General features: G+C 38.2%; 1 protein-coding gene across 1 annotated transcript in view; it reads left to right on the top strand.

The window, feature by feature from the left end:
• Positions 1–19,601, top strand: part of UBE2N (ubiquitin conjugating enzyme E2 N) — a 52,611-nt gene extending 33,010 nt beyond the window's left edge. The window contains exons 2-4 of the mRNA XM_004384203.1: positions 16,569–16,815; positions 16,991–17,131; positions 17,829–19,601. Coding sequence (XP_004384260.1) covers positions 16,569–16,815; positions 16,991–17,131; positions 17,829–17,869 — 429 coding nt within the window. The 3' untranslated portion in view covers positions 17,870–19,601. The remainder of the gene's footprint in view (positions 1–16,568; positions 16,816–16,990; positions 17,132–17,828) is intronic.
• The last annotated feature ends 2,489 nt before the right edge of the window (positions 19,602–22,090 follow it).

Genomic DNA, 22,090 nt, shown 5'->3' with positions numbered 1-22,090 from the left:
TTGAATGCCAGCCTTTCAGTTCGTAGTCAAGTGCCTAACTCTGCGTCACCCAGGGACTCCTAATGTAAGGCCAGACCTTCCCTGTAGATGGAATTCTTGGGCATTTAGCACTTGAGGTAACATGACCAAGGAAAAGGCTTAAGTAAGTAATATATATAGTAGCTGTGAAATTGTAGCCGCTCGTTTGTAGGTCAGGGGGAAAGTACCTTTTTATGCCATATGGTTTGCAAATAATACTGATTAATTTACTATAAGTCACCAGCCTTGAGGAAGGCAGGCTGCAGTGATTCATTGAGTGAAAAATTGTAAACTTATTATTAATATGTAAACATATTTTAGAACTTGTTTTAAAAAGCAGGTGTCATTAGCAACAGATTTCTTTTTTCCTCACATATTGAACAGATACACAGCCCCTATTATCCTTCCGCTCGGCTGGGAAGACTCAATATTGAACAGTAATTATAAGCCTAAAGAATATTACAAAAGGGGACTTCCCATTAGAAGGAAGCATATAGCAATAAGATTTAACCCATTCTACTGATAATAAAATGTTCAGTCAATTCTAGTGCTAGAGTGAACCTTGAAATGTTCAAGGAACCAAAGTTTAGAAGGCTGAAGAGGTAAATTGGTTCAGTTTAGATTGGGATTAAATTCAGATGTTCTGAGCTTTTTCCCTACTAGGTACACTAGGTTGCCTAGCTGAATTCACTTGTCTAGTGTGAAATTGTTTGTGGTCGTTGGTTTGGCTTGTGAGGTATGACAGAAGGAAACGTTGCCCAGTCGTGTGCCATCTTGATTGTTGGTATGTTTGAGTCCATTGTTGTAGCTATAGTGTGAAATTAGCTCCCTCATTAAAGGCTTTTAAACTAGGTAAAAGTTCTTTGATAAAAGATTAGATTAGCAGACTTCATTAACTGTTCTCTTTTGATTCAGTTTAATCTCAAGGAAATATTTAGTTCCTTAACCTCTTCATTTTTCCTCCAGTCTATTAATTCTCACATTTTTTTCACTTCTTTATCCAGCTTAGCTTTTATGTCTTTAGCAAGCAACAGAAACCAACATTGGCTAGTTTAAACAGACAAGATATTTATTAAGAGTTCTTAGATAACAATGCTCTCTGCAGTGTGATTACTGATGCCAGGTACAGGATGCTACGCTAGAACGGCTCCAGTTACTGTCTGGAGGTTAGCTACTGCCATTCTTACCGGAGTGGATCCTTCTTTCTCATTTTAGCTTCTTCTGAACAGTTTTGACGGAGCCTAGGTCACATGCTTAGTTGCAAGAGAGTTAGGAAAAAAGACTTTAGCTTTTCTGAGGGGTGAAGTATTCTAAAACACATATGTTCAAAGCTGTGGCGTGGCTAAAAGGAACAAATGTCCACTACAAACCTCATTTTGCCCTTAGTGCTGCCAGGCAGTCCTGTGTGATCATGCATAAGTTTTTGTTTTCTATAACATTAGCTTCAAACCTTCACATTATTCTTAAGCTCCCAACCTCGACTTTATACTAAGGAAGGGGAGGTAAGAAGGGAAAGAGGATATCCCTTTGTTGAAAAGCTTTTATTTCCAGTCAGGTGAATGTTGAACAGGTTGGAATATACTCTCTGCTCCACTTGGAGTAATAATCAAAAAATGGGCTAGATGCCTGTGAGTTATTTATTGTGTCCACTAGGGGGTAGTGTGGACTCTAAAAATTAAAATTCTTCCTCAGTGATTAAGCCTTATTTCATGATGCAATTCCTTGTTTGAATTAATTTTTGTACTTTCAGAGTTTGTAGAATTTTCTATTAATCGTCATTTTCAAACATAATCTTGGGAATGTTAGCAAACAGTAACATTTATACACGTTCCTGTTAATAGTAATTTCAGATATTCTGACATTACTTTTTGTACAGAATTTTTTTGAGGGGATAATAGTGATGCTTTAAAGTTTCTCTACCACATTTTACCCACTATATGAAATAAGTTAAATTATCCTTAATGACCTGTTGATAACTTCATTATAATGGGATTGTCTCATGTTTAACTTTCTATTGTCTGTGCCTACACTGTAACTATGGTGGCCTACGATGTCTGTATGGTAGCCTCATGTGGCTATCGAGAGCTGAAATGTGGCTAGTTTTGAAATATGCTGTAATTGTAAATTACACCCTGAATTTTGAAGTCTTAGTATGAAAAAAGAATGTGAAATACCACATCAGTAATTTTTTATGAATTAATTGAATTATATAATCTATATAATCAATAATTTTTTATTGAATTAATAATTTAATGTAAAATATTGAGTATATGGACTACAAGTTGATAATACTTTAGATATACTGAGTTAAGTAAAATATATTAAAATTAATTTCACCTGTTTTTACTTTTTATTGCGGCTACTAGAAAATTTATGGTGTCTCTGGGTGACACAGATGGTCTAGCATTTGACTTTTAGCTGAAAGGTTGGCACTTGGAACTCACCCAGAGGCGCCTTGAAAGATAGGCCTGGCGATCTACTTCCAAAAGGCTGAAAGGTGGGATTGCAATGAGCCGGAATTGACATGGTGGCAAGTAGCAACAACAACAACTAGAAAATTTCAAATTTCGTATGTAGCTAGGATTATATTTTTTGTCAGACAACGCTGCTCTAGGGAAAAGCACTCATCAGCCATTTTATCTTGGCCTACCTGTAGCTGGCCTTATGATTTGTAAGGAAGCACTACTGTGAGGAAGTTAAGAAAATCTGTTTTGGTTTCTAATCCTAGCTAGAATAGTCAGTTTTACTGTAATGAGACATAGATGTTCCTGAAAATCACTGCACTGTGCAAAACCATGTGGTAAAAGACACAGGGCTTATGGGGAAAATGGGGCTGGAGGATGACACTAAGAAAAGTCATTTGTGACATTTTAAAAAAGACGTTGTTGTTAGGTGCCGTCGAATCAGTATTGACTCATAGTGACCCTATGTACAATAGAACGAAACACTGCCTGGTCTTGCGTCATCCTCACAGTTGTTGCTATGCTTCAGTCCATTGTTGTAGCCGTTGTGTCAGTCCATCTCCTTGAGGGTTTTCCTCTCTTTTGCTGACCCTCTACCTTACCAAGCACGATGTCCTCCTCCAGGGACTGGTCCTTCCTGATAACATGTCCAAAGTATGTGAGATGCCAGGTTAATTTAGCAGGAATGACTACCCAAACCATCCATTATATATTAGACAAACCAAAAAAACCAAACCCATTGCCGATGAGTTGATTCCGACTCTTAACGACCCTACAGGACAGAGTAGAACAGCCCTATAGGGTTTCCGAGGAGTGCCTGGTGGATTCGAACTGCCAACCTTTTAGTTAGCAGCCATAGTTCTTAACCACTACGCCACCAGGGTTTCCATATATTAGCCATCCCTCCTCATTTTTTGTATAAAGCAAGAATCACATTTGTCTGCAAGTAACAGAAAATTCAATCAAAGAGTAGCTTAAATGAATTAGAAATCTATTTTGCTCAGGCATAAGAAGTCTGTAGCCAATTGGTAAAGTTAATTTAGGGCCATTGTGCTGTCTTTTCACATGGTCACAGAATGACTACTGTAGCATCAGCCATCACTTCCACATTCCAGCCAGGAAGAGGTAAATGACAAAGAAGGTTAGCCTGTACAAGGAAAGCAAAACTTTCCAAGCTAGAAATTTCTAGGAGGCTTTACATTTTATTATCGAGAACTGTGTTCCATGGCCACCCTTAGCCTCAAGAAATACTTACAAATTTATTATTATTTTTCCACAGTGAAGAGCAGTGGCATTCTGTTAGCAAGCAAGAGTGGAAAATGAATAGGTAACTAGCAGCATCTCTCAGACTTCCTTACAACCTTTCATTTTATTGTCTTTGTTGCCCTTACTAATTTGTTCATTTGTGTTAAAAATAAAATTTTCACAATATTAAAAAAAAAAAAAAAAGTGCGATGAAGTCTTGCCATCCTCACTTCTGAGGAGTGTTCTGGCTGTACTTCTTCCAAGACAGATTTGTTCATTCTTCTGGCAGTCCATGGTATATTCAGTATTCTTTGCCTACACCATAACTCAAAGGCATCAATTCTTCTTCAGTTTTCCTTATTCATTGTCCAGCTTTCATATGCATATGACATTGGGTCAAGTGCACCTTAGTCCTCAGAGTGACCTTTTTGCTTTTTAACACTTTAAAGAGGTCTTTTGCAGCAGATTTGCCCAGTGCAAATACATCGTTTGATTTCTTGCCTGCTGCTTCCATGGGTGTTGATTGTCGATGCAAGTAAAATGGAGTCCTTGACAACTTCATAGTTTTCTCCGTTTATCATGATGTTGCTTATTGGTCCAGTTGTGAGGACTTTTGTTTTCTTTATGTTGAGGTGTAATCCGTACTGAAGGCTGCTGGAGTCTTTGATCTTCATCAGTAAGTGCTTCAAGTCCTCTTTGCTTTCAGCAAGCAAGGTTTGTCGTCTGCACATCGCAGGTTGTCAATGAGTCTTCCTCCAATCCTGATGCTGCGTTCTTCTTCATATAGTCCAGCTTCTGGAAATATTTGCTCAGCGTATAGATTGAATAAGTGTGGTGAAAGGACACACCCCTGACACACACCTTTCCTGATTTTAAACCACACAGTATCCCCTTGTTCTGTTTGAATGACTGCCTCTTGGTCTATATACAGGTTCTTCATGAGCACAATTTAGTATTCTGGAATGCCAGTTTGTGATGTTTTAAAAGAGATAGGAACCTAATAAAAATGGTGCACAGTTTTAACGCATGTGAAATGGTTAAGAAATACATAAATACTACCCCTAAAATGGCAATTTATCTTGAAAAATACCTAAAGTTTGCTTGTAGATATGAGTATGGAGAGGGCTGCAGCTTGTGAGGTGAAGTGATGGAGGGTTATTGGACACAGAGTTGTAACAGTAAGTATAGATGAGCAGAGCTTATAACACATATCATGAATTTAGGTAGCTGGTGGATGTTTGAGGTGTGTGATTTTGTGTATTCCCCATGGTTGGTTCAGCGGGCTGCTGTTTTCTGCATTTATCTAGTGTTTTCTAGGGAATGAAATCACACATAAGCAAATGCAAAGTTTGCACTACACTCATATTTTTCTCTAATATATCAATCAAGTTGGAATGAGTTAACCGACAGTACTTGCTGTATATGGACAAGCTTATAGCTTTTCTGAACCTGTGTATAGAACCCCAATTCTGTAAAATGGGGATAATAAAACTTAACATCTGAGGTGGACATTGTAGGTGTAAGGATTAATGAAATCATATAGGTAAAGAATTTTGCACAATTTAAAAACTCAAGTTTGCTGCTGCTGCTGTTAGTGCCAAATAACTGCTCAGAATTAGGGAACAACTATGTGAAATAACTGGTTATTTTGTAATGAATGAATTTAATTATAAGGTGAATCCATGTTAGACCTCACTCAAAAAAGGTTTAATTAAATTTGAAAAACATTTCAAATCAGGTAATTAGGAACCTTTTTTTTTTTTTTTTTAAATTCATCAAAGTTCAGATCCTTAAACCTGGCTTATGAATGATCTGGCTCCTGCCTACCACTATATATACAGCTCATTCTCCTAACACCCTTCCCCATGACTGTGGAAATTTGCCCACAGAACAGAATCATCCGCATTACACTACTGTTACATAGTATTGTATTAATATACTGAAATTTGGGGGTTTGTATGTTGTGAGCCATAAGTTTGTGTGGTCTTTAGCTGTGAGGGTGGCAAGAGTTTGGCTCTCTTGCTTTGGACGCGTTATCAGGGAAGACCAATCACTAGAAAAGGACATTATGGTTGGTGAAGTAGAGGGTCAGCGAAAACAAGGAAAACCCTCAATGAGATGGACACAGCTAAAACAATGGACTCACGCATACCAACCATCATGAAGATGATACAGGACCAAGCAACACTGCGTTGTGTTATACATAAGGTCACTGCTATGAGTCAGAGCCGACTCAATGGCAGCTAACAACAACAACGTGTTGTGAACAACTAGCATTTACCCATTTGTAGCCGTTTTGTCTCTTTCCCATTTTCCAGAATCTCTTATATTGCTAACATGTCATGTTATAAATCTGTCTGAAAATTTATTAAAGATAATAGCATGGCTACTTTTCCATAGAAACTTTGACTACAATTAACATGCTGAACAAGTGGTGGTGCAGTGGCTAAGCATTTGGCTGCTAACCAAAAGGTTGGCAGTTTGAATCCACCAGCCGCTGCTTGGAAACCGTATGGGGCAGTTCTGTTCTGTCCTGTAGGGTTGCTATGAGTTGGAACCAACTTGATGGCAATGGGGTTTATTTCCCTTTGCTTTTCCACCTTTATATTCTAACCACATTACTAATTCAAATGTGACTCCATGAAGCCTTCTTTGCTCAAAATTCCATCTTTTAAACTCTTAAAGTTCTGTACCTCTCTAATGACAAGTAACAGTTGTATGTTCTCTGAGGCAAATGCTTTGTTCATTTCGTCTTTCTGAGGACAGCTGTCTTTGCGTATCTAGCATTTATTTCCTTCTCTTCAGACAGTTCCTCAGTTTTCTTTTGGTGGTTCAGGTGAGTTTGACAGTACCTTCATTTCCAGAAGTAGACTTATAACGCTGGCCAATGAGAATCTTGCCAGCTCCCTGACTACAAAAAGTGAGTACATGTTCTTGAGCATTTGAATTTTGAAGGGAGTGAGAATTGGGTGGAGAGTGATTGGAGCAGATCTTTCCCAGAGGGTGTACTTACATATACAGGGTGAACTTGCAGGTGCACTCAAGCAGTTTACAGTCATATATATAAAGAATAATTGACTCTTGCTTTCCTAGTAATCCCAAAAAAAGAACCTGTTTTCCTAATATTTTAGAGTCACTGAAGTAGAAGGTCAGTGAAAAAGAGGAAGACCCCCAGTGAGATTGATTGACGCAGTGGCTGCAACAATGGGCTCAAACATAGCAACGATTGTGAGGATGGCCTGATGCAGTGGCTGCAACAATGGGCTCAAACATAGCAACGATTGTGAGGATGGCGCAGGACCGGGCGGCATTTCGCTTTGATTACATAGTGTCACTATGAGTCAGAACTGACTCAGTGGTACCTAACAACAAGAATCACTTCAAGATGTAGTTTCAGGTTGAAGTAGAGAGTAGGCATTGTTAAGGAATCTTTCAATTTTATCAGACTTAAGTAGTTACATTCAGACAACTCTTGGTTGAGGTGAACTAAAAGATCCACAACTGGCATTATTAGTTACACAGTGCAGTTTTGTATTTCAGAGAATACTCTAAATGGGGAAAACCTAATTACTGTAGACATGCTATGTTGGGGTATATATGGATAGTTACTAACTGTATCAGGTCTGTGGGTGGTGCAAACCGTTAAGTTCTTAACTACTACCTGAAAGATCGGCAGTTCGAACCCACCAAGCAGTGAGTCGGGAGACAGGCCTGGCAGTCTGCTTCCAAAAGGTCACACAGCCTTGAAAACCCTATGGAACAATTCTACTCTACACAGATGGGGCTGCTATGAGTCAGAATCAACTCAGTGGCAACAGGTTTGGGTACTTTTTTTTTTTTTTTTTTTAACTAACTACTAATTTTTCCAGCATCACTTTTTATTTTTTTAGAATACTGTTTTAATTTATTTAAAAATTTACTTCACATTGTTAACCATTGTCAAGGGCAACACGTGTACTAACTGTTTAATGAGAAACTATTCTGTAAACCTTCATCTAAAGTGAGAATAGCAGCACAAATTGGAAGAGCGTAGTCGATGTCACTGAACTGTGCATGTAGAAATTTCTGAAATGGTGTATCTTTGGCTATGTGTATTTTCACCAAAAAAAAAAAAAAAAAAAAAAAAGGTCGACAAAGGAGAGGGTTGACATGTCGTGGGGTTGTTAACCAGTGTCATAAAACAATATGTGTACTGACTGTTTCATGAGAAACTATTTGTTCTGTAAACTTTCATCTGAAGTACAATTTAAAAAAAAAAAGGTATAAAAAAAATTTCAACAGCCCCCCCAAAAAGAATTTACTGCACATAATTTAATCGTTGCCTCACAGAATGTACAATCTTACAGTTGCTTCATAGTAATCATTGTGAGCACAAATTATCTTTGAACTTAAAAATGCCAGAAGGTCTTCGTTAGTGGAGATTGGTTGACAGAAGGACAAGTGTTGTAGTTTACTGTGATGTGATTCTGCAGTTTACTCTGCAAGTCCCAAATAGATCTTGATACACAGACCAATTTGATGTGGTGTTTAATTGCTTTTTAAAGTATTTGCAACATGCATTGTTGTACGCTTTCTGTAAGATGCAGTAGTTCTGTTGAGACTTAATCTTGTTGCCATTTAAATCCTTGCCCTGCTCTTTTATGTAATTCCTACTTTTTAGTAGCTCACTTTCTAAAAATAGTCTGCAGTATTTTCTGTTATACCCAGCCCTAAGCCCAGTTCTACGTGGGATTCAACCTGGATTGCTTCTGAACATGTTGTTGTGTGCTATCAAGTTGATTCCAATTTATAGCAGCCCGATAAGACAGAGTAGAACCGCCCCATAGGGTTTCCAAGGCTGAAATCTTTTTTTAAAATATCTCTTTGTTTTATGGGCCTGTCTAATCTTTGACTGAAGGGTGAACCTCAGGAGTGACTTCGTTACTGAGCTCTAAGGGCGTCCGGGGGCCATTCTCTTGGGGTTTCTCCATTCTCTGTCAGACCAGTACCAAGGCTGAAATCTTTATGGGAGCAGATCATGAGCTCTTTTCTCCCACAGAGTGGCAGGTGGATTTGAACCTCTGACCTTTTGGTCAGCAGCTGAGCGCTTAACCATTGCACCACCAGGGCTCCTTTTTCTAAACATAGTAACCAAAAAAAAAAACCTAAACCAGTTGCCTTCAAGTCAGTTTTTACTCATGGCAACTCCATGTGTTTCAGAGTAGAACTGCTTTTCATAGAGTTTTCAATGGCTGTGACTTTTCAGAAGTAATCAGTCAGGGCTTTCTTCCTCTAAATATAGTAGGAGCACAAAAATACAACTAAATGTTGCAATTATGGATTATTCTGTTTTCTTTAAAGCATTGTTATTTAATAAATCTTGAGGTAGTTTATTGTGCCTTGTTCTTACCCAACATTGTTTTTGAGTTGCTTGTATAGGACTGTGGCCTCTTGGTGTGGTCTCATCTGTCAGGTCCTTCACTGTGTTATTTAATCTTCATTAGCAACTCTGAATGAGAAGTAGTTTTAATTATATAGATGAGGGAACTGAGGCTCAGAGAGATGTAAAGTACTTGTTCAAAAACCAAACCCATTGCTGTCAAGTCGAATTTCTACTCACAGTGACCCTGTAGCCCCTACAGCAACTCTATGGACCCTACAGCGACCCTATAGGGTACAGTAGAACTGCCCCCTAGCGTTTCCAAGGCTGTAAATCTTTAGGGAGGCGGGCTGCTCCATCTTTTTCACGCGGAGTGGCTGATAGGTTTGAACTGCTGACCTTTTGCTTAGCAGGTGAGTGCTTAACCACTGTGCCACCAGGGCTCCTTGTTCAAAAATACACTTAAACTTTTTATATCTGGACTTAAAGAAATCACACTGTACTTCATTGCCTATACCAAAGAATAATATAAAACTAGAAGGTGTTTCACAGTTAACTGTGTGAGTAGTAGCAGGAAGAATTTTATTTCCTATTCAGTTTTTGGCTTTTTAGGAGGAAGAAAAAGGACATCATCTTCTGTGGGTAAGATTTTTAAAGCCTACCATCTGAGACTTTTTCCATTTGGTTTGGATTTTACTCTTTTTTCCGCCCATAATTTATTCTTTGGGTTTGTTTGGGAAGTAACACCATTTACTCAAATAAATATTATACATCTGTTCATGGTGTCAGAATCCATTAGAACCTGAGAGCATATAGAAAACTATACCCAAATGTTCTTCACACCTAAGAGCTTATTCTGTAATCTTATAATTATCAGGTCATGTAGTGTGTTTAATCTCTAAACTCTTCAGAAAGACTATCTGATGTTGAGGATGAACTGAAGATGAGAAAATGAATGCCATATCTATCTCTCTGCCAATATGTGCTGAGAGTGATTTTGAAGCTATTTTGGGGTATGACCTTGGAGGCCCTGCTGGTAGCTTTTTATAGCCTTAAGTAGAACTGCTACTATTTTGTGTAACCAGGGAGTGGTGTTTTGGGGCTTTTGGATCCTAGCTTCCCCTTTTTCCCAGTCTCCCTCTCTATGACTTTCTAAAAATATGAAACCTGGGATAAACAAAAAGAGGATGGAAGCGAGGAGAGATCAGAATTCAAGGACTTTTACATCCGTTTCTTTTCTCATTGCCTCTACTCCTACCATTCATTCTTAATATCTTTATTTTTTCTAAAAATGAAGACGACAAGCCTCGTTTTTCTTAGTCACATGTTGGAGGACTTCCTGAGATGGGAAGTCTTATGAGATTTTTTGCCTTATGAGATTATTAATGCTGTAAAAATGTTTCATTTTGAAACTAAAGGCCATTTTGCTGAAAGCAGTTCAGAGCATTTCAGTTTCTTATTTCCCCTTGTGTTGCCGTGATTAAAACAAAAAAAACTAGCCTTGCGTTAATACCAAAGATATTACTTTAAATGGCCATGTGTGTAATACATTTTGGGGGAAGGATTTGATTTAATATCCTCATCTCATGACTATTTCAGTATTTGACTGTGCTGAGAGTTTATATATATATATATAATTATACTGATAACCATATTCAATGGGGGAAAGGTTAAACTATTCAAATATATATAATATTTATATTAGTTTTATATATATATTTTTTAGTATGTGTATTGTAGGTTGTAGAATAAAATGGTGTAGCGTATATAATTTTTCTTAAGTGAAGGCAGTATATGTACAGTATTCTCATTTATTGTTTTTTCTACCTAAGAGCTTAGGTATAGTGGTGTTCTAAACTTTTTTGTCTGTACATACCTATTCAGAATGTTGAACATGTATTAATAATACATAAATTATGTATACTATTATTAGTTTGTATATTAAATATAAACTTTTTCTGAGTAAAAAGAAATACAAATCCCCACTTGAATGGATCCTTTGTTTTCCCCGTGATGTGCACATTCTGCTTTGAATTACCCTGCTTTATAATGATGTTAAAGATGCAATTCTGATGGTGTATTCCTTTTTCTTTATAACATCAAATAGATAAATCATTCAGGTATTTATTGAACATACGCTGTGGTGCCAGGCACTGTTCCAGATGCTGAAGGTAGAAGTCAAATTCCTCCTGTTACGGAGTTATCTATTCTGAACAGAATAAGTGAGCTATGTGGTGTGTTAGTCCTTTGGAGATAAAATATGGGAGCGGGGATAGGGTGTATGTGGAGTACTCTGAAATGGCGCTTGCATTTCAATTCTGGAGGCTTCACCGAAAAAACAACGTTTGAATGAAGAGCTTTGGAGCCGAAGGAGCAAATGGTACAAAAATTTGGGGAAGAAGAGCAAGTGCATACTCCCCGAGACAGGAGTGTGCCTGTCAAGTTGAAGAACTATAAGGAAGGTAGTGCAGCTGGAACGAAGGGGGTGGGGAAAGCATAGCTGAAGCTGAGTCAGGGGTAAGTGGAGTGAGCGGATTATATAAAGCCCCTTTTTTGGCCAGTATAAGTACTTTGACTTTTAAAAGGTCTATGAAAAATAGACCAGTGAGGAAGGGGAGAGCGAAGTCAGAAGCAGGGAGAACAAGTTAGGAGGTTATTGTAGTATCCCTGGTGAGAGTTGATGGAGACTTGGCTCAGAGGTGTAGCAGTGGAGTGCTGAGAAGCAGTCCAGTTGTAGGTAGATTTTGAAGTTCAAGCAAAGAGAATTTGTTGATTGGATTGGATGTGGGGTATGAAGGTGGATCATCTGGAAGGATGGATTTGCAGTTACACCAGAACGAAACATTGCCCGATCCTGCGCCATCCTCACAATCGTTGCTATGTTTGAGCCCATTGTTGCAGCCACTGTGTCAATCCATTTCATAGACAGTCCTTCTCTTTTTTTGTTGACCCTCTACTTTACCAAGCATGATGTCTTTCTCTAGGGACTAGTCTTGCCATCCTGGCTTCCAAGGAGCATCCTGGCTGTACTTCTTCCAAGACATATTTGTTCATTCTTCTGGCAGTGCATGGTATGTTCAATATTCTTCGCCAGCACCATAATTCAGAGGCTTCAATTCTTCTTCAGTCTTCCTTATTCATTGTCCAGCTTTCACATGCGTATGAGGCAACTGAAAACACCATAGCTTCGGTTGGGTGCACCTTAGTCCTCAAAGTGATATCTTTGCTTTTAACACTTGAAAGAGGTCTTTTGTAGCATATTGCCCAATGCAACATGTAATTTGATTTCCTGACCTCTTTCCATGGGCTTTGATTGAAGATCCAAGTAAAATGAAATCCTTGACATCTTCAGTATTTTCGCCATTTATCATGATGTTGCTTATTGGTCCAGTTGCGATGGTGTTTGTTTTCTTTGTGTTGAGGTGTAACCCATACTGAAGGCTGTAGTCTTTCATCTTCCTCACAAGTAACTGTTGAAGTCCTCTTTGCTTTCCCCAAGCAAAGTTGTGTCATCTGCATATCGCAGGTTGTTAATGAGTCTTCCTCTAGTCTTGATGCCACGTTTTTGTTCATATAGTCCAGCGTATCGGATTATTTGCTCAGCATATAGATTGAATAAGTATGGTGAAAGGATACAACCCTGATGCATACTTTGTCTGATTTTAAACCACTCAGTATCCCTTCTTCTGTTTGAATAACTGCCTCTTGGTCTATATACAGGTTCCTCATGGGCACAATTAAGTGTTCTGGAATTCTCATTCTTCACAGTATTATCCATAATTTGTTATAATACACACAGTCTAATGCCTTAGCATAGTTAATAAAACACACGTAAACATCTTTGTGGTATTCTCTGCTTTCAGCCAAGACCCATCTGACATCAGCAGTGATATCCCTGGTTCCACATCCTCTTCTGAATCCAGCTTGAATTTTTGGCAGTTCCCTGTCGATGTACTGCTTCAACCATTTTTGAATTATCTTCAGCAAAATTTTACTTGTATGTGATATTAATGATACTGTTCGATAATTTCTGTTGATCAGTTCTTTTTGGTACAGTGACTCTGGGTATTCCTTTCATCTTTTGATGCTTTTTGCATCCTTCAATATTTTGCCCATAGAATCCTTCAAAATTGCACCTTGAACCTTAAATCTTTTCTTCATTTCTTTCAGCTTGAGAAATGCTGAGCGTGTTCTTCCCTTTTGGTTTTCTTCCAGGTCTTTGCACATTTCATTATAATACGTTACTTTGTCTTCTCGAGCTGCCCTTTGAAATCTTCAGTTCTTTAACTTCTTCATTTTTTGCTTCCATTTTAGCTACTCTGTGTTCAGGAGCAACTTTCAGAGTCTCTTCTGACATCTACTTTTTTCTTTCTTTCCTGTCTTTTTAATGACCTTTTGCTTTCTTCATGTATGATGTCCTTGATGTCATCCCACAGCTTGTCTGGTGCTCGATCATTAATGTTTAATGCGTGAAATCTATTCTTGAGATGGTCTCTAAACTCAGGTGGGATATACTTAAGGTCATACTTTGGCTCTTATAGACTTGCTTTAATTTTCTTCAGCTTCAGCTTGAACTTGCATATGAATAGTTAATGGTCTGATGGTCTGTTCTGCAGTCAGCCCCTGGCCTTGTTTTTACTGATGATATTGAGCTTCTCCACGGTCTGCGTCCACAGATGTAGTCGATTTGATTCCTATGTATTTCTTCCGGTGAAGTCAACGTGTATAGTCACCGGTTTATGTTGTTGAAAACAATATTTACAGTGAATAAGTCTTTGGTCTTGCAAAATTCTATCATGCTATCTCTGGCATCGTTTCTATCACCAAGGCTATATTTTTCAACTACTGATCCTTCGTTGTTTCCAGCTTCCACATTCCACGCACCAGTAATTATCAGTGCATCCTGATTGCGTGTTTGATCAATTTCAGACTGCAGAAGTTGGTAAAAATCTTCAGTTTCTTCATCTTTGGCATTAGTGGTTGGTGTGTAAATTTGAATAATAGTTGTATTAACTGGTCTCCCTTTAACCCGTTGCCACTAAGTTGATTCCAACACATAGTGACCCTGTAGGACAGAGTAGAACTGCCCCATAGGGTTTCCAAGTAGCGGCTGGTGGATTCGAACTGCCGACATTTTGGTTAGCAGCCGTAGCTCTTAACCACTGCACCACCAGGGCTCTGGTCTCCCTTTAGGTGTATGGATGTTATCCTATCACTAATAGAGCTGTACTTCAGGATAAGTCTTGAAATGTTCTTTTTGACAGTGAATGCAGCGCCATTCCTCTTCAATTTGTCGTTTCCAGCATAATAGACCATGTGATTTTCCAATTCAAAATGGCCAATACCAGTCCATTTCAGCTTACTGATGCCTAGGATATTGATCTTCAAGCGTTCTATATCATTTTTGACAATTTCCAATTTTCCTAGATTCATACTTCGTACATTCTGCGTTTTGATTATTAATGGATGTTTGTAGCTATTCTCATTTTGAGTCGTGCCACATCCACAAATGAAGGTCCCAAAATCCACATCCATAAGATCAATTCTACTTTCAGGAGGCAGCTCTTCCCCAGTCATCTTTTGAGTGCCTTCCAACCTGAGGGGCTTATCTTCTGACACTGTATGAGTGTTCCCCTGCTATTCATAAGGTTTTCACTGGCCAGTTTTTCTAGAAGTAGATTGTCAGGTCCTTCTTCCTAGTCTGTCTTAGTTTGGAAGCTCCGCTGAAACCTGTCCACCATGGGTGACCATGCTGGTATTTGAAATACCAGTGGCATAGCTTCCAGCATCACAGCAACACGCAAGCCACCACAGTATGACCAACTGACAGATGAGAGGTGGTCAGCATATATAGAGTGTATTTAGTTCAGTTCATTGATGAGATGAAATTACCATGGAAGTGTGTAGCTAAGAAGCTGTAGCACAGAGCCCTGGCACATTCAGTGGTCAGAAGTTGGGGATATAGGTAGGCACTAGAAAGGAGACTAACGTTGCTGCCAGACCAGTAGGAATAGAGTCAGGATATTGCGTGATTGGAAGCCAGATGAAGCCTTGCAAGAGGAGCACACTAGCTGGGTAAGATGTTGCATTTAGGCCGAATAAACCCAAAAAAAACAAACCATTGCTATTGAGTTGATTCTGACTCATAGCAACCCTACAGGGCAGAGTAAAACTGCCCCATAGGGTTTCCAAGGAGCAGCTGGTGGATTTGAACTGCTGACCTTTTTGTTAGCACTCATAGCTCTTAACCACTGCACCACCAGGGCTCCTAGGTCAAGTAAGGTGAAGATTAACCATTGGCTATTTGATTTAACTGTGTGGGAATCATTAGTGACCTCAAAAAGCAGGTTGGTGCCTAGAGTCTGATAGCAGAGTGAATTCAAGATGGAAGGAAAGGATAGAAGCTCCATGTCTTTGAGTAGGTGAGGAGATTAAATGTAGTGCTCAAGAGAAGAGGTTGGCCTTAATCAAGAGCATGGTATTTCCCTGTTGACCAGGAGAGAGAGTAATCCCTGGGTGGTGCAAATGGTTAACTGTGCTCTGCTACTAACCAAAAGATTGGAGGTTTGAGTCCACCCAGAGATGACTTGGAAGAAAGGCCTGGCAGTCTGCTTCCAAAAAATCAGCCATTGAAAACCCGATGGAACACAGTTGTATTCTGACACACATGGGGTCACCATGAGCTGGAATCGACTCAACAGCAAGTGGTAAAAACAGGAGAGAAAACAACAGTATATGGGCACAGATGCAGATAGGTGTACAGATGCTACAGTGGGAATTTACAGAAGATTCTTGTGTTTTATTTTCTCATGAAATAGAAAGCAGTGTCATTAGCTGAGGGTGAGGGCGAGGATGGGATGTTGGCAGTTTGAAAAGAGGAGAAATGATATAGTTACTTGGGAGGGAAGGGGAATGATGAAAATGAGAAATAATGATATGATTGTTGGGGAGCATTAAGAACCCATTTGAGGTTAATTATCAATTTTAGAGATAATTCAACACGGTTCTGTAGATTCCCTAGCTCTGTTCAGGTGCTAGGCACTTCTTCATTCCATTGTATTTTTCAAAGGGGGGTTTTCAATGGCTTTACACCCTTAATTATTTTTTTAACAGCTTGGTTTTGGTAGAGTTTAAAAAGAGCAAGTTGCTTTTACCTATGTGGTAAGGCTAGTGTTTTTTTTTTTGCTTGATTATAAAATCAGTGTTTGTTAGCATGATTTTGTTATGAATATATTTGTAGACATTTGCAGCTAGAATGTATTTGATAGGTTATCAGTTTTCTTTTGAAGGTGCATTCAGCCCGTTCCGATTATTTAAATGGTCTTTTCTTTGAACTTTGCATTTTATAGGCTAACTAAAAATATACCAGGTAACTGAGGACGTTCTGTAATGTCCAATTCCAGGAGATGAACTTTTTAATTTTAATTTGGTGTCTGGTGAAATAACACTTGTTTCATAGATGTGTTTATGTTTTTCTGTTGTAGGAAACCCAGCGTTTGCTGGCAGAACCAGTTCCTGGCATTAAAGCGGAACCAGATGAGAGCAACGCCCGTTATTTTCATGTGGTCATTGCTGGCCCCCAGGATTCCCCCTTTGAGGGAGGGACTTTTAAACTTGAACTGTTCCTTCCAGAAGAATATCCAATGGCAGCCCCTAAAGTACGTTTCATGACCAAAATTTATCACCCTAATGTAGACAAGTTGGGAAGAATATGTTTAGATATTTTGAAAGGTAAGTGTTATCTTTATCATTATTAAGACTTCCTTTCTCTTAATCATTCCATATTTAGAATGTAAATATTGTAATCTTACCTTACATAAAGACTGTAGAGGTTTGTGGGAGGGAAGTGCAGCAGTTCTGGGGCTGTTTTTTATGCTTTATCACACTGGGCCTGTTGCCTTTATAGATAAGTGGTCCCCAGCACTGCAGATCCGCACAGTTCTTCTATCGATCCAGGCTTTGTTAAGTGCTCCCAACCCAGATGATCCATTAGCAAATGATGTAGCGGAGCAATGGAAGACCAACGAAGCCCAAGCCATAGAAACAGGTATTTAACGTTCTTCTCCTTCATAGTAATTCCACTTTTTAAAACAAATTTGTATTACCTTTTTAAAAAATGTTTTTTTAAGGTCTTGGCAAAAACAAAAACAAAAGTATTACAGAAAAATGAGATCCTGTTTATAGTTTAGAAATATCTCTTTAACAAAAGATGTTCAAGCTCCATCTGATGGCATGCTACATGACCCCTAAATTTAGACAACCTCTGGTTCTTCTTGGACTTCTTTATAGCTACACCTGATTTTACAGGTACTTACTGAGTGTCCACCATTTGTCGAGTAATATGTAAAGATACTTGAAAATTTTTGAACTCTTGTGCTGTTTTTGTAGTTCTTAAGATCCATTTGATTAAAGTATGTAGAGTTTGGAGTCAACAAGCTTCTTCCTTCTGCAAATTTTAACAAAATTATTGAGGAGCATTATGTGTGCAGAAATGAAGGGTACAGCTCTGCATCACGTTGAATTTTGTAGAACGTCTGAATTTTATTGTAGTTTTTTGGTTGGTAGACATAAGGAAAATCTTTCAGCCCTGATCCAGTTTATAGAAAATAGCATGAATTTAAGAAATTACAGAATGACCTTTCCATAATTAAATTAATAGTATTCGTTTGCTGTTTATAGAGTTTGGAAAGTAACATTGAACTTAGTAAGTAAAATAATAATTGCATGTTTGTTTTTGTCTACAGCTAGAGCATGGACTAGGCTATATGCCATGAATAATATTTAAATCAATCTGATCATCAAGTGTGCATCACTTCTCCTGTTCTGCCAAGACTTCTTCCTTTTTTGTTTGCATTTAATGGACACAGTCTTAGAAACGTTACAGAATAAAAGCCCAGACATCTTCAGTCCTTTGGTGATTAAATGCACATTAGCAAATCTGTCTTGTCCTGATTCACTGTTGTAAAGCATGAGCAGAGGCTAGAAGTATCATCTGGATTGTTGCAAAACACTTAAAAGCAGTGGCCCTTCTCTGCTTTTATTCATTTCTCCCCCATCATGGTTTAAGTATAAAGCACTGTGAATGAAGGTAGTTGTCAGGGTTAGCTGCAGGGGTGTGGGTGTTCTTCTTTATTTTATTTTTTTTTGAGGGGGGAGGTAGTTTTGTTTTAAATTTATGGACTCCTCTCCCCCTTTTTATGGTGATCTAATTGCATTGGTCAAAAGCAGGTAACCAGTTGTTCTTTAGAATATACCCTCTAGCCAAGTCTAACTTTATTTAGACGCTGTAGATGGACAAGCTTGATTGTTTGAACCAAAATGGGAACTTTAAACATCACAGCCCTCACTAATAACATTGTGACTTTGCCGTCAAGTGTAGAATCCTCCCTTTAAGAAAAAGCTTGTGACCGTTTTGTATGGCTTGTCTGGAAACTTCTGTAAATCTTATGTTTTAGTAAAATATTTTTTGTTATTCTACTTTGCCTTTGTACAGTTTATTTTACTGTGTTTATTTCACTTTCCTAATGTGACAATCGTATTTAAAAATTAAAACTCTGATAGAACATTCTGTTTGGGTCTTCACCATCTGACAAGTTGAATAGCAAGAGGTGGGTTTTGCCAGTGTCTTTTCACTGATACAGATATATTTTACGATATTACTGAATGGAGTTATTTATAAACTGGCCCTGAGCATGCATAAAGCATCAGTATCTGACAGTTTTTCCTCTTAGAAATTTAAAGTAAATGTGCTTATCTTGTCTTACTAGATGACCGTTGGTGTCTTGCCCCACTATGTTTGTAAATTACTGTACCAGGAGAGTCACAGCAAAGAAGCAGTTGTGACTGATATGTAGGACTTTAACATGTGCCATGTATGGGTTATGACATTTTTCTTAGTTCTTGTCTGAAAACTTTATGTAAGACCACAGGTCTGTGTTATTAGGAAACAGTGATCTGATAATCATTTGGGGTTTGCTGAGGCGTAATTAGTCTTCCTTATAGACCTGATGAGCAAATCTCAAGCACCCAGCTTGCAAAGTGTCATCAGAACAGTTTCTTTTCTTTGATAGCATCAGATCCTCTGTTAATTCTTGCTTTCATTCCTCCAGTATTTGCTATGGGAGCTCCTTTTATCCTTTAATTTGATATTCAGAATTTTTTTTTCACTGACAGTTTCTCCCTCAGCCCTACAAAACTGTTCTTTCCCATCCCCTCCATATTTGATTCCAGATTCTTGTTATTTTTAAGTCAGAAATGTATCCCATCATAAGTATGTAAATGTTAACCTGCAGGTTGAAACCTTTGTTTCTTGTGGTTTAAGGTAATGGATATTGTAGCCCATCTGAATTTTCCCTCCTCTTATTCTCATAACTTCTGGAGTTTCTTCAGAATGTGGTGTATTTTATTGTGCTCCTATGTAAGATGAAGAATTATCTATTAAAATTACATTTTCAACATACAAAAGCTTTTGATGACTGGTAACTGATATCCTTTCAAATAAGTGCATTGCTTGGTAACAAATGTTAATTTGGATAAAAAAATTTTGTAACCGTAATCTTGTAAATTCAAAAACTATTCACAGCAGTTGTAATTTATAACAGTTTTTGAATTGTTCAGAGGGCATCTTTGGCTGCACATAAAGAAACTGAGTCTCGCCCTAAAGTAAAAATGAATGAACATTCCTTGGGACTTTGAACAGTTAAAATAGAGATCACCTTTATTTACTGCAGGTAGCACTGCTCATGATGGTAATAGTTAGTGTCACTTAGTGATTTACAAGTTATAAAGTTCCACATTAATTCTTTTACACTACAAAAATCTGTCTTTCTAAAATAGAACTCTGATATCTACTGAGTTCGTGACATTATAGAAGTACAGAAATAATTCATTGTTTTCATTTCAAGTATGTTAATTCCCAATAATCATGGCATCACATTTTTTCCTTTGTAATTTTGATAAGAGTCCTGACTTTCTCAGCTAGCAGAACTTTGGATGAAGCAAGAGTCAGTGTGTTGACCAATCTTCCTTAGGACTGAAGGGGCTCTTGAGAGGCCAAGGCAGAGGCTGAAAACTGGCAGCTATATCTGTATATCTGACCTGTGGGCCCATGCGGTATGGTTTAAAATTTTGAATTAGATGCCAACATTTTTATAAAACAGGAGATTCACATGAAAATCCAGAATTCTGATACTTTTTGAATGATCTGAAGATCTGGCAACAGTGGATCCACTTTTTTGCATAGCACCAACTGGGAGGAGCTGAGTAGCAGCCACCCTAAGAAAAACATGTCATTCTCTTGTCCAGTTACTCCCCAACTGGACAGAGTTGTCTTAGTTTTCTAGTGCTGCTATAACAGAAATACCACAAGTAAATGGCTTTAACAAATTTATTTTCTCAAAGTTTCAGAGGCTTGAAGTCCAAACTCAGGTGCCAGCTCTAGGGGAAGCCTTTCTCTCTCTCTCGGCTCTGGAGGAAGGTCCTTATCTCTTCTGAATTTCTGCTCGTTGGCAATCTTCATGTGGCTTGGCATCTCTCTTCCCCCATCTCTGCCTCTCTTGCTTGTTAAATCTCTTTTATATCTCAAAAAGATTGAGTTAAAACACAACTTACACTAATCCTGTCTCATTAACATAAGAAAGACAAACCATTCTCAGGTGGGATTATAACCACAGGCATAGAGGTTAGGATTCACAACACATAATTTTGGGGGACACGTTTCAATCTATTACAGAGTCCCCTCCCAGCCCACGTGTTCCTTTATGTTGTAACATCCCCTTGTAAGTCGTGGGCTTTGTAACCCCCGAGTTGAAGGAACCTAATAAATGAAAGTGTTTAATATGTGCCCAACACCATATTACTTGAGGATGACTGAGTGAATGAGACTGACAATGAGGCCTTCCCTCGTGGACCTTATGAACTAATGGGAGAGGCATGGACAAATAGCAGTTGCAACTTTGCTGTGGGCAAGGGAAGTACTTCTGGAGAGGTCAGTATTCTGGATTCAAGCCTGATGGACACCTCCAGGTAGAAGGAACACCATGTGCAAAGGCCTGGGAGAGAAGAATCTGAATATATCAATAAGTGGTGTTTTGAAAACTCTGCCCTTTCAGGGGCTTTTCTGGAATTCTGAGATGTTTATTTGAGATTCATGGTTTTATTTGATTTTTGTTTTGTTACAGTGTACTTTGCTGTGATTTGCTTCTGCACTATTCTTGGTTCTCTCAGAGGCTGCCTGATAATAGATCTGAAGTGTATGGAACTTAACCCTTGCTCTAGACCAAGAATGCACTTGTAAAATAATTTCAGAAGAAGCCTTTTAAAATAAGATTAAGTAGAAATTAACATCTAAAAGCCACAGGTGTTATGGTTTAATACTGCTTAAGGAGAGTGTTGGGAAGGAAATCTGGTACCCAACAAGATCTTCTAAACACTTAAACAGATGGAACTAAAATGGTGTCATGGGAGCATTGATGGTTTAGGAATCTTTTTTGGCTACTCTAGCCATATGTCAATTTTTTGTTAATTGTAGTAGCAAAAGTTAAAAATACAATTATCTAGAAAAGCTGGCAAAAACATAAAATGTCATGATAAGGTAACTACTTCATTAATCTATTTAAGAAAAATTTAATATTTCATTGGTGTAATATACTTTTGGGCTGGGGGCAACAGTTTCATGACCACTGACTATAGCATGCTGCCTAGCTTAAGGAATTATATCAGGGGTTTATTTTTTAATGCCTTAATGATCACAAAAGCAAAACATGATGGATGTAATAATTCGAAATAAATATAAAGAATAAAAATCTGTAATCTACCATACAAAGACTAGTGATAACTTTGTATTTCCATAACTGTATCCCCCACCCTGTGTTAATTTCCATTTTCTTATTATTGAGGTTGGAAATTGGGAGGATTTGTTCTGAGAGTTGGCTTTGTTATAGTTTTATGCTACAAATTGGGTCAAGTTCCCATTGGCTGCAAAACTTGGAGCTGGACTAAAAATTGT

The sequence above is a fragment of the Trichechus manatus genome, unplaced genomic scaffold (genome assembly GCF_000243295.1).
Source record: "Trichechus manatus latirostris isolate Lorelei unplaced genomic scaffold, TriManLat1.0 scaffold00119, whole genome shotgun sequence".
NCBI lineage: Eukaryota > Metazoa > Chordata > Mammalia > Sirenia > Trichechidae > Trichechus > Trichechus manatus.
Note: the sequence above shows the minus strand (reverse complement) of the source record. Positions and strands in the feature narration are given on the sequence as shown.